The sequence below is a fragment of the Salpingoeca rosetta genome, assembly GCF_000188695.1.
Source record: "Salpingoeca rosetta unplaced genomic scaffold supercont1.1, whole genome shotgun sequence".
In the NCBI taxonomy this organism is placed as follows: Eukaryota; class Choanoflagellata; order Craspedida; family Salpingoecidae; genus Salpingoeca; species Salpingoeca rosetta.
In genome coordinates this window covers 2,232,152-2,244,405 of record NW_004457740.1, presented here as the reverse complement: position 1 = coordinate 2,244,405, position 12,254 = coordinate 2,232,152, and the positions used below count along the sequence as shown (strand labels likewise).

The following is a 12,254-nucleotide window of genomic DNA, read 5'->3' as shown; positions in this document are numbered from 1 at the left end:
ACTCTGACGGCAACACGTACTTTGAGGCGTGCATCAGCTTCCTTGAGGAGCTGTTTGCGCGCTGGGCGCAGGGTGATGTATGCCACCTCGTCACTATCCTCCTCGCCACTCGCATCTGGTATCCGGACATACACACACGTGACGACATTCCACAGGACGAGCAAGGTTAGATCAGCGCAGGAGGAGCGCGTGCAAACGCACGCGCGCGTGTGTATGCGCGTGTGTATGCGCGTGTGTATGCGCGTGTGTATGCGTGTGAATGTGCGGGTGCGTGTGTGAGTGTGAGTGTCAGCGTACATGTGTGAATACATGTGTGCTTTTGTACGTGTGCGTGCATTGAAGCCTCGTTTTGATGAGCACACCTCCATCACTGACACGTCACCACTGCACCGCCACCGCCGCAATCGTCATCATTATCTGCAGATGCGTACCAGCAGGCATCCGACGGCCGCTGGTATCGTGATTTCTTCCAGGTCGTCTGCCAAGAACTCGTCTTTCGAGGTGTGAATGCACACGCATGCTGTGCACTGGTGGAGTGGTGTTGATGGTGGTGATGGTGTTGGCGTTGCTGGTGTCAGTGTCGGTCGTGGTGGTTGTGTTACGCTGCAAACACAACACACACACACACGCACATGTGGCTGGGATTTGTGCGCGTGATTGTTGGGTGAAGATGGTCGTTGAACAGTGGTATTCACGACTGTCACGTGGTGGCTTGCGTGGGTGTCTTTGTTTCATGCATGCCCGGTGTGTTGTTGGCTGTTCTCAGCACAACTGCAGACATCTGTGCTGATGACGATCAAGCACGACGCGACCATGTTCCTTCAACGCATCGGCGTCGATCCGTGAGTTGGTCGCCCTTGTATCGGCATCTGAAGCGCTGCTACCAGCACAAGCACACACCACATCCACGACCATGTGAACATGTGCACAGAAGGATACACACATGCACGCGGAGACACAACCACACACAAACGTATGCACACACACATACACCACAATCACCAACCTACTGACCACCAAGACAACGGCACCACTCCCCGCCATCGGTGCTGCAGGGACCGCTGTGACCCGCGCGTTGGGCGGCAGGTTGTGTGCCGGAGCGGCGAAGCGAACACGTTTGAGGCGCTGCATCTTGTGCTCAAATCGTACGAGGAGCATTTCATCGACCGAAGATTCGACAGGTGCTGCTGTTGGTGGTGGTGGCGGTGGTCATCGTGTTGTGTGGCGGTGGCGGCAGATGGCGCGTGCTCAGTAGGCGAAAGGGGGGGGGGGGAGGGGCGTGCTTTGACATGGATAATGATGATGATGATGTTGTTGTTGTTGTTGTTGTTGTTGTTGTTGTTGTTGTTGTTGTTGTTGTTGTTGTTGTTGTTGTTGTTATTGTTGTTATTGTTGGGGCTGGCGGTGGTGAGAATACACTGGAGCGTGAGCCTTGTGCCCACTGTTGTATGTCGTGGAACGAGCACTTCCTCACACATCGAGTGCTTGGGTTCGTGTCTTAACGGCCTGTGTTCGGTGCTGTGGTCCTCTCTTTCAGGACGGGCCTGTCGCTGATGGTGGTGACGGCGGGAACCGGTGTTGTGAAGACAACGCGAGCGCTGTACAAGATTGTTGAAGAGCACGTGCAGGACGAAGGCGTCGGCATTGATTGGGTTCGTCGTGGTGGTTCTGGTGTATGTGTGATGTGCGTGTATTGATGCTGTTTCGTTTGTTAGAATTAGTGTGTTTCTGTTTTGTTGTGTGTGTGTGTGTGTAGCTCCTGTCTTCGTGATATTCTGAATCGTGCTTCATGTCGTTCACCATGGCATTGAACTGCACCGTGGCCACCACCACTGTCAGATATGCATGTCGGCACCGTTGTGTCTCAACACACCGCTCATCTATTACGATAAGGAGAACGACGACAGCACATCCACGTCCTCTCCGCAATGTAACAATCAACCACAACCTGTCACACACGTGAACACACGCGTGTGGTGTGTGTTTGCTTGATTGTACAGCTGAGTCTTTTTTTGGTTTGTTTTGATTGCTGTGGCGATGTGCAGATGCCATCGCTGCCAACTTCCAATATTTTGAGTCGGTAGCACAGCGACGTCTTGATGGCCGCTGCGTACTTGTCCGACACCTTCTTCTCAACCTTCGATTGTTGTATGTGTTCTGGTGCACTGTTGCTTGCCTGCAGGCACGCAAGTTGGCGACGCCACCTTCCAGTACGAGCAGCCCGAATGGATCCACCACTGCCTGTATTCGCCAACAACGAAGACACTGCATGAAGCAGGTCCACAGACGCTGCACATGGACGAAGCAATCTTCCCCCGCTTTCTGCACGTTGCCCGCACGTCTCCAAACGCAGACTCCTTTCACCTCCCGCCCATGCAGGTCTGTGCTCATGCGCTGCCTTCACGGATTCAGTGAAACGCAACTTGAAGCGGCCATTCGCTGTTAACTCAAACACGCACCCACTTGCACATGCACTACACTCCTGCAACAAACACACAAACACAAGCACAAACACAAACACAAACACAAGCACACACACACACAAACAAAAAACACAAAACACAAAACACAAAACACACATTTACTCATTCACTCATTTACCCACTCACCCGCTCACCCACTCGCTCACCCACTCATTCACGCGCGCGTCCACCAGGCGGAGGATGTGCATGGAATGGACGTTGGTGACCTTGCGGATCCGTTTCGTGGCGTGAATGCATCGCCATCACAGCCTCCATCTGGGTCACAACGGAACTTCTCACCACCGCTGCCATCGCTACCAGCCTTGGACGAGCACCTGGAGCACGCAGATTGGAGCCTTGACCACGCGTCGGTCAACGGCAACGCCATTGATGATGACGACGCCAGTGACCAGCATCAAAATCATCATCGTCATCATCACCATCATCAAGACGACAACTATCACCACCACCGCCACCGCCACCACCATCAGCAGCAACAGCAACAGCAACAGGCGCTGCCAGCGGCACGAACGCCAACGCTGGATGAGCTGGAGAAGTACGATGACGAGTGCTGGCTCCGCTACGACCCCATCTCGCCCGAGTGTGCACCACCGCAGGAGCCCACGGTGTTTCTGCCGCCGCGCGAACCTGTTGACGTTGCGGATGTGCGGCACCCTCGTCCACCCGACTTTCCCGACACTCTTTATCCGGGCAAATCGCTGTTTGTGTTTCGCAGAGAGCGTGGCGAGCAGCTTCCAGGTCGCAGCACGCATCGTGCATTGTGTGCATTGTGTGTTGCTTGAGTTTGTTGCAAATTGAATCGTTGTTTTCCCCCTGTCGCCTGAATCTACGTTCAATAACCGCCGCTACCACACCCTCCTCCTCCTCCTCCCTCCCTCCCGTCGCTCTATCCACCACTGCCATGACAGCTCGGCGCCACAGCTGCCCGCCACGAATCGGGTGGGGCCAGCGCACGACGCTGCAGGATCAGCTGGACCCGTACGGGCGCATCATCCGTGTGTACCGCTGGCACCGCGAGCAGAAACACATTCGCGTTCGCGCAGCCATCCCAGACCGCATTCTCCGCAGCCTGCCTTGCTCGCCAACGCAAAAGCGAAAAGGTGGGCACAACTTTATTTGCTCGTGTGCGTCGTGTGTACATGTGAATGCTTGTGTGCGTGTACTTGCGAATACGTGCGTGCGTGTGCGTGGCCACTCTTGACGCTTACGGACCCGTGCGTGTGCTTAACTTTGTCTCTGCAGAACATGCAAAGCGCCAGGCCAAGTTTGATGCGTTCCTGCCCTCTCGTGCAACATGGTACGTGTGCGTGAGAGAGACAGAGTGTGTGAATGAACGAGTGTGCGTGTGTGTGTGAATGAGAGAGAGAGTGTGTGTGTGTGAATGAGAGAGAGTGTGTGAGTGTGTGCGTGCTGGTTGTGTGCGTGCGGTACACCGGTTACGTTTGAAATGTGGTTGTTGTACAATTGTGCTCATGTGCTCATGCGTACGTTTGTTTGATTCATCGTTCCACATGTGCCAGGTTGACGCGTCGCCTGCGCGCCCTGCAGGACCCGACACCACATTCTCTTCGTCAGCCGCGCGTGCTCATGCCGTTTGCGGAGCGCTTTCGACAAAAGCCATCGTGCGTTTCGTTCGTTGCCTGATTTTGTTTGTGCACGTGCTCCAATGTCACTGCTGCTGGCTGTTGCGGCACACACGTACACACATGCGCATTCGCGCGCGCACACACACACACATACACGCACAAACAAACAAGTAGTACACAGTTGTGGCTGAACAACAAAACTCTATTACTCTTTCTGACCTGGCCATGTTTCAACTGTTATTGCGCAGAATTGAGATGTTACGGCGATGGCAGCACGCGTTTGCGCCCGTTCACCACGACACACTCACCCCTTACGGTCAGCCAGCGCACATTGCCATAATTTCCACTGCATACACACGCACAGAGACACATGCAAGCTCTCATTCTATCCTTGGGTTCCCCTCACCCTGTGTGGTGTTCACCATCTCGTGGTTGTCATGTGTGTTCGTTGCTCGTCAGGCCCATTATGGAAAAGTCTCGTGACACCCGCGTGCTTGCCACTCTCCACCTCATTCGCACCATCTGGTACAATGTCGGCTTGTTGACGATCTGTGTCGTCGCACCGCCCCCAGTATCGCCCGACACATGTTATTGCTTTCATGCCGCCGGCTCCAACATGTGTTGGTATCCATTCACCGCCATTGTGTGTGTTGTGTGTGTGTGTGTGTGTTGTGTTGTGTGTGTGTGTTTACTGCTGTTACAGAGTGCTCAACTGGCTGGGTGGAGTTTTCAAATTACAACTTCTGCTTCCGAGATGCAGAGTCCGGCCTTGAAGGTGAGCTGTCATGCAATGGCCGCTGTGAATGTGTTTCAATGCAGTCGACCCCTCCTCCGCACGCACACACACACATACACACACATATGTTCAGCTGTCCCTCGCCCCAAGCAACCGCCTCATTACCTCGACTGATGCGCTGATCTGTGCGGTCGTGTCTCCATACTGCAGAGCAAGAGCCTGTGATGCTTGTGTTTGGGCTGCTGCTGATGCTTGGTGCGCAGTACCTTGAGGATGATTTGCTGAAGATCCGTGAGCTCGGCCTGTTTTCCATGAGCATGAAGGCAAAGACTGCAAGCGCACAGGCAGAGGACAGCAGCAACAGCAGCAGCAATGGTAAACGGGAGGGAAATGGAAGCAGCAATGGAAATGGGAATGACGATCAGGAACAACTTGAGGAGAAGGAGGAACAGGAACAACAGGCCAAAGCCACGCGTCCTCGCATGTTCTGGATGTCTCGCTTCATCCAAAACACATTCCGCTCAAAGAAGAAGGAGTACGTGGTCTCGTACATGCGTGATGCGTGTGTTTGTAAACGTGTGTTTCCGTGTGCGTACGTGCGTGTTCGTGTGGTTGTAAGCGTGCAGCTGGGAGCAGTTGTCTGATTCACGCGTTTTCAAGTGCATGGAGAAAATGAGCATGTCGTATGCTTCACAGCACACGCACACACGCACGCTCGCACGCACACACACAGTCGTGTTACGCATCTCACATGTGCATTGTGTATGCTTTGTGCGTGGATGAGCAGGCCAAAGACCAACAGCGGCAGTGCGCAGGCGGATGCAGCAAAGAAGAAATCTGAAGACGAGAAAGAGGCAGCAGTGGAGGAAGAGCCTGAGGAGCGTCTCATGACGATGCGGCTGTTCAACAGCCACTTCAACATCACCCGCAAGCGCGGCACTGTGCACGTGTACCCTTCCCGCCAAGAGCACGTGTCTGAGTTGGCCAGGTTGCCCGATACCCCATACGTATTTGGAATCATTCCATTCCGACGCCAACAAGTGCGTGTAGTTAATGTTTGCGTCTTCTTTTTTTGCGCGTGTGTGTGTGTGTGTTTGCGCTTGCGCTTGCTTGGGATTGTGTGGATTTGTATGCACATTTGAAAAAGTTGTCGTTGTGATTTTGCTTGAACAACAATGAACAGGCCCGCTCGTGTCATCCCACACACGCTCACGCCCCTGTTTCCTCCATTCATCCGTTCAGGTGTACACGGTGAGGACCCACATCTCGCGGCCAGCGTCCGTCATCCAACGGTCCTTGCGCGGCAGTGCTTGGTACGCACATACGCACACATGCACACGTACCATGCACACATTCATATGGCCATCCAGACTGATGTAGATATGCACACGATACACACATAGACAGTGGTTTTTTTTTTGGGGGGGGGGGGGGGGGGGGGGGTGCATTATTCTCTGTGGTGTTTTCACCCGGCAGGACCTCACAACATGTTTGCCGTATGCTGTGGTGCTCTGTTCTCTTGCCGTTATTGTTATTGTGTCTATGAAGGTACGCGCTGCTGAAGCTGCTGCAGCAACCGCTTTCCATCTTGAAGCCACCCACCCAGGCAGACATCAACACGTGTCAGTTCTGGCGCGCACGATACGCCTTTACGCCACTTCGTAAGCTGCTCACGCTCTGCGGCTCTGTAGCTCTGTGCAAGATTGACATGCTCTCAACGATGTTCTCTGCCTGCGCCGTGCTTGAGCGGTTGCTTCATTGTCACACGTTGACTGATGCTGTGTGTGTGTGTGTTGTGTGTGTGTGTGTGTGTGTGTGTGTGTGTGTGTGTGTGTGTGTGTGTGTGTGTGTGTGTGTGTGTGTGTGTGTGTGTTGTGTGCAACGCGCGCGCACCAGACGTTTCCGCCAATCCCCAGCTGCTGTTTCGGAAGCTGAATTTCACTCTCAAGCGCTACAAGGTCTGCTTGGTGTCCTGCACATGACCATGGCGTGCTCAGCACTCACACTCGGCACCGGCACAGCATCACTACACTTGCCCTGGTGGTACCATTCCTTCATGCTCAGGTGCAGCCCACTCCAACGTACCACCTTGAACACGCTTGTGTGTGTGTGTGTGTGTGTGTGTGTGTGTGTGTGTGTGTGCCTGGCCACTGTTTGTGTTGCTGTTTGAATGCAACAGACGGACGTTCCATCCGTGGATTCTGTCACCGGTGACGCGGAGCACACACCATGTGCGGCCACAATGTGATTGCATTGTTTGTCATATTGTTTGTCATATTGTTTGTTTGTTTGTCATATTGTTTGTTTGTTTGTTTGTTTGTTTGTTTGTTTATTTGTTTGTTTGTTTGTTTGTTTGTTTGTTTGTTTGTTTGTTTGTTTGTTTGTTTGTTTGTTTGTTTGTTTTTGTTTGTGTTTGATGCAAGGTGCTGGCGCGTGTGCATCAACTGCTCATCCTGCCGTATTGCCACACCCCTGTGCATGTGCACCCGCACAGCGGACCTGCGCATCACCGACTTGGTCGACGTCGAGCTGTTGAAGGACGAGCAGGAGATGCACAACAGGTTGGCCAGTTGCTTGGCAGTGTCTTCTTTCAAGCTGCCCTCGCACAACACAGACTTGCTTGCTGAAGTTGTTTTGTGAGGAGAGGGAAGGGTGTGTTACTGCTGCTAGTTTGTTGCTTGTTTTTCCACTCATTCGTTTATATACATACATGTATGTACTCGGGCATTTTGCGTGCGCTCTCTCGGCTGTTGGCGTTTTAGTCAAATCCTGTCGAATGCCACGTGGCTTAACATGACCACAGATGAGACGAGCCGTCGTGAGTGGGCGGTTCTCTACTACGACCGGTGAGTGATATGCGTGATGTGTCGGTGTGCGATGTGTGTGTGTGTGTGTGTGTGTGTGTGTGCGTGGACGCGTGCGTGCGTGCGTGCGTGCGTGTGTGCGTGTGTGAATGTGTGATGCACTGGGGTCAACACACAACACACTCATTGTGGTCGGTTTGATCTTACGCCATCCGTGCGCCAACTGCATGTGTTCTCGCAGGTGCTATCACCCATCTCGCGCGTTTCATATGGAAGTGCAGTGGTTTGTTGCCACGGGCGCCTTTGTCTCGGAATTCATCAAGATTTGTCGTGCTGGACTGGTGTGTGCGTGTGTGTGCGTGTTTGCTTTGTTTGTTTTTGCTTGTGGTGTCCGCTCAACCGGAAGTGAGCGTGCTGATGGTGTGTGCGTTGGTGCTCTTTCATGCGTGTTCATGCCGAGCGTCTCACCTGCCATTGTTGGTGTGACGGCAGCCCTTGCATCCTGGGATGGGTAAAGCGTATGCGCTGTACAAGATGGGCGTGGACCAGCTCTCCCACGAGCGGTGCAACAAGAATCCGTTTCGTGTCCCGCGTTGTCTGGAGCTCGCATGGACGCCGGCAGCGACCACTGCGACTGCCGCAGTGGCAGAAGCGACGCCAACGCCAGCGGGCATGGTTGCAACGGACCTGGAGACAGCGTCAGCCACAGCCACAGCCACGGCACACCCACGCTCATCTTCGTCCTCATCGCTGAGCAGACTACACACGCCAGGCACAGATGCCGCTGAGCTGCGAGTTCTCTTCCTTGTGCGTCATGGCAGAGCCAAACTTGTGGGCTGCATGTGCCATGCGGTGTGGTGTCTGCGGTGTAAGTTGCCTGTGTGTGATTGTGGTTGTTTGACGTGCAGCAGGTTGTTTGCAATCTCCATGCTGTCCCATGCCCCTCACACCGGCTTGCATGTCTTGATGCATTTGGGGGTACAGACGCGTGTTGTGCGGTCGCTTGGATTCTTGCTGGACATGAACACTGCGGAAGAGGTCGGCAAGCCTGTGTTGCCGGGTAGTGTGCTCTTGCGAGACGTCTCTGCTGGCAGCAGCAGCAGCAGCAGCAGCAGCAGCAGCAGGGCGAAGCCTGGCCAGTCTGTGCAAGCTCGCGGTGCCAGTTGCACAATCACACTCACATGCACACACTCACGTACACTCACACGCGGGCGCTCACATTCTCTGTGTCTCTGCGTCTGCCTCTTGTCTGTCTGTCTGTCTGTCTGTCTCTGTCTCTGTCTGTCTCTCTCTCTCTCTCTCTCTCTCTCTCTCTCTCTCTCTGGTTGGGTGACAGACGCCTGATGAGCGGGAAGCGAGCGAGTCACCCCGCCTGAATCCTCCCTATCGCAAGACACAATTCGTCCACTCCTCAGGCTGCGCGATCATGCAGGTGTGTGTGTATGTGCGTGTGTGCGCGTGTGTGTGCGTGTGAGTGTATGCGTGTGTGTGCGTGTGTTTGCATGTGTGCTGTCACGAGAGGTCACAGCCGATATGCTGAACTCACGCTTGTCTTGCTCACCACCTGGGCACTTCAACACTGTGCTAGCTTCCCACCACGGGGTGGTTCCTTGTGTATCATGCCAACTTGCACGGCAATGGTAAGCGTTGGTTCTGAGTGCCTGATTCAGAGCCGTGAGTGCGCGACACACACACACACACACACACACACACACACACACACACACACACACACACACACACTACACACACACACACACACACACACACACACACACACACACACTCACACACACACACACACACACACACACGCACACGCACACGCACACACACACACATGTACAGACGGCAACATGAGGCTGCCTGACCGGGATGTGCATCTGCTCGCGTCAGAGGATGCGGACGTGTTGGCCAGTGTTCTTCAGTTGTGCAAGTATGTTTGATGTGTGCTTGCACCTGCTCTCTGTGTGTGTGTGTGTGTGTGTGTGTGTGTGTGTGTGTGTGAGCTCACGTGCTTTGCACTTCACCAACTCACGTTTTTTGTTGTTGCTGCACCACTACACCACTGCACCCAGCGACGCGGCGGCGCTTGAGAAGCTGTGGCTGGATGTCGTTCAGGAACACCAGCAGCGACAGCAGCAGCGCCAAGCACGGCAGCAAGAACAGCAAGAACAGCAGCAACAGGAGCAACAACAGCTGCCGTTGCAGCCGTACTCCTAGGCCACAACACCCCCATCCCCCACCGCACACACACTCTCTCGCTCTCTGTTTAACTTGTGTTTGAGTGGTTGATTTATTGTAGACTGCCCGTGAGTGCTGGCCGCATTTGGCAGACACCTTGGGTCGTCACTTCAATCAGAGAAGGGTGTAAACAGCATCACAACCTCGGAGAAGGAAAAACACACGACGAGACAGAAAAAGCAAAGCACACGAAATGGGCGCATTGTGGGGCTGAGACAAACGCACACGCTTGCACTACTGCCACAGAGGCACACACGTGTGTTGCAGGCAGACAAAGACAAGAACAAGACAAGAAACGACAAAGCGGTTGTTTGTCTCTAGGGTTCGATGAGATGCCAGGAGGGCAAAACGAAAAAAGGGAGGAGCAGGAGGTGGAAGAGGGAAAGGCGAAAGGATAGTGTCGAGTATATGTATGAAACAGTGGCGATGAACAAGCGTCATTGCTGGAGGAGGAGGAGGAGGAGGAGGAGGAGGAGAGGGACTGGTTTGAAAGGTTGTATTTGGTTGTTGGTGGAGATAGGGGGACTGGGGAGACTTCTTACTTCGAGTCGCATGGCTTGCCAGTGCAAGGGTTGAAGCAGTCTGCGTGGCACTCGCCGCTGCCGCTGTTTGTGTTGAGGATGAGGGCGACAATGAGACCGTAGAGACCAAGGACCTCAGCGAAGATAAGAATCAGGATCATACCGACGAACAACTGTGGATTGAGCAGGGAGCAATGGGGAGAAACTGGGTGAGCGAGCGAAGCGAGTGATATGTTGCTGGTCGGAAGGGACAACGCCGTTCACCACCGCATGTGATATCGCGTCTCACTCGACAAAAGTACCACAAAAACAAGCAACCAAGAGCGCCACTGAACACCACTGGACACAACAACAACAACAACAACAACAACAGCAACAACAGCAACAACAACGGCAGCAGCAGCAGGCGGCGGGAACATACCCTGGGCTGCTGTGCAGTACCACGGACGCCAGAGTCACCAACAATGCCAATTGCGAAACCAGCAGCAAGACCACTGATGCCGACGGCAAGACCGGCACCGAGGTCGATGAAACCACTACACGCACGACAGCAAGGGGCAATCAGCACAGAGAGAGAGAGGGAGGGGGGAGAGACGCATGAGTCACTTACGCATGCGAGTTGTCATGTCACACAAGTGAGCAAGGTATGTGTGTGTTCGTGCGTATGTGCTGGGGTACAGCAACGGTTCATGACACAGAGCACGACGGGCGTTGCCAGCAAATGGATTGTTGAGCTGACGCACCTGAAGAGAGAGTAGGAGGATGCGCTGCCCATGCCGTTGGAGATGAGCACAGCAACGACGAGACCGTAGATGGCAATGATACCGGCCATGACAACGGGGATGATGGACTTCATGATGAGCTCGGGGCGGAGCACGGACATGGCGGCGATACCGGTGCCAGACTTGGCAGTACCGTACGCGGCACCGAGAGCTGTTATCAGTGTGGCGGTGGGGAAGAGTGGGGGTCCGAGAGAAGCAAGAACGACGTGTGAGGAAGGCGGTGGTGACATTGTCATCAAAGGGGTATGCACATGTGCATGTAGGAGTGAAAAGCTGTTGTTGGTGGTGTTGTTTGTGGTTGCTGATGCAGTTGTTGGTGGCCGATGTCGTTCACATTGTCCACAACGTGTGACAGGCGCCTGCACTGCTGCTGCAAACTCACACATACACATGTTCCACTCCCTTCTCTCTCCGCCTCTGCACACGCACACACACACGCACACACACTCTCTCTTCTCTCACATTCTCCACTCAAAAACTCCCCCCCCAACTCTCTTGCTCTAACCCTCCCCTGTGCTGTACACTACACCCTTCTCCCGCTGTCGCTGTTGTCGTCGGTGTCGTGGTGGGTGTCACCATCAACCATCACCCGCCCGCCACTCCATCATCAACATCACTATCAACAACAACAACGGCAGTCCCTGCTGTAGATCATCACACCACACGACTCACCGCTGAAAGCCATGGCGGCGGTGGCGCCCATCACGCCGAAGAACGACGAGTACGTTGGGCAGTAGATACCCTCGACGGTGGTGTCATAGATGCGCACATCCATGGAGTCGGGGTTGGAGCAGTCAATTCCAGACATGGTGTCGGTTTGCGTGTGTGTATGGGGGAAGACGAGGTGCGGTGGTGGTAGCGGCGCTGCTTTGTGGCTGATGACGCGTGTGTGTCTGTGCGTGTATCTGGGGGGTGAATGAGCGGAGCGAGGGCAAGCAAGAGACGCAGCAGCTGCAGCGAGAACACCCCCGGCTTTCTCCAAAAAGTGGTGTGCTTGGCGAAGATTAGCTGAAAATTTGCCCTGATTATCCCTCCACAAAATATGGAGGCACGTGCCTGCCTTTTTGTTGTGTGTGTGTTTGTCTTTTGGCTTGTCTT

General features: G+C 54.1%; 2 protein-coding genes across 2 annotated transcripts in view; one reads left to right on the top strand and one right to left on the bottom strand.

Annotated features, from left to right (window-relative positions):
* Positions 1-9,933, top strand: part of PTSG_00507 (uncharacterized protein) — an 11,790-nt gene extending 1,857 nt beyond the window's left edge. Inside the window, exons 5-33 of the mRNA XM_004998993.1 lie at positions 1-165; positions 424-501; positions 767-842; positions 1,056-1,181; positions 1,538-1,652; positions 1,840-1,930; positions 2,183-2,379; positions 2,657-3,221; positions 3,392-3,583; positions 3,726-3,780; positions 4,004-4,105; positions 4,318-4,385; positions 4,529-4,594; positions 4,773-4,844; positions 5,016-5,340; positions 5,593-5,845; positions 6,048-6,118; positions 6,354-6,466; positions 6,702-6,763; positions 6,985-7,036; positions 7,300-7,366; positions 7,568-7,651; positions 7,851-7,950; positions 8,102-8,416; positions 8,594-8,647; positions 8,946-9,041; positions 9,198-9,249; positions 9,458-9,545; positions 9,688-9,933. The exon at positions 1-165 is cut by the window's left edge and continues 15 nt beyond it. Of these exons, the coding sequence (XP_004999050.1) occupies positions 1-165; positions 424-501; positions 767-842; positions 1,056-1,181; positions 1,538-1,652; positions 1,840-1,930; positions 2,183-2,379; positions 2,657-3,221; positions 3,392-3,583; positions 3,726-3,780; positions 4,004-4,105; positions 4,318-4,385; positions 4,529-4,594; positions 4,773-4,844; positions 5,016-5,340; positions 5,593-5,845; positions 6,048-6,118; positions 6,354-6,466; positions 6,702-6,763; positions 6,985-7,036; positions 7,300-7,366; positions 7,568-7,651; positions 7,851-7,950; positions 8,102-8,416; positions 8,594-8,647; positions 8,946-9,041; positions 9,198-9,249; positions 9,458-9,545; positions 9,688-9,832 (3,845 nt within the window). The 3' untranslated portion in view covers positions 9,833-9,933. The remainder of the gene's footprint in view (positions 166-423; positions 502-766; positions 843-1,055; positions 1,182-1,537; positions 1,653-1,839; positions 1,931-2,182; positions 2,380-2,656; positions 3,222-3,391; positions 3,584-3,725; positions 3,781-4,003; positions 4,106-4,317; positions 4,386-4,528; positions 4,595-4,772; positions 4,845-5,015; positions 5,341-5,592; positions 5,846-6,047; positions 6,119-6,353; positions 6,467-6,701; positions 6,764-6,984; positions 7,037-7,299; positions 7,367-7,567; positions 7,652-7,850; positions 7,951-8,101; positions 8,417-8,593; positions 8,648-8,945; positions 9,042-9,197; positions 9,250-9,457; positions 9,546-9,687) is intronic.
* On the bottom strand, positions 9,885-12,187 carry PTSG_00506 (vacuolar ATP synthase proteolipid subunit). Its single transcript, XM_004998992.1, has 4 exons — positions 11,829-12,187; positions 11,118-11,307; positions 10,796-10,910; positions 9,885-10,547 (listed from the first exon to the last, which is right to left on the bottom strand). Exons 1-4 carry the CDS (start codon positions 11,962-11,964, stop codon positions 10,392-10,394), a joined length of 597 nt encoding a protein of 198 aa, XP_004999049.1. The 5' UTR covers positions 11,965-12,187; the 3' UTR covers positions 9,885-10,391.
* Positions 12,188-12,254: the final 67 nt, after the last annotated feature.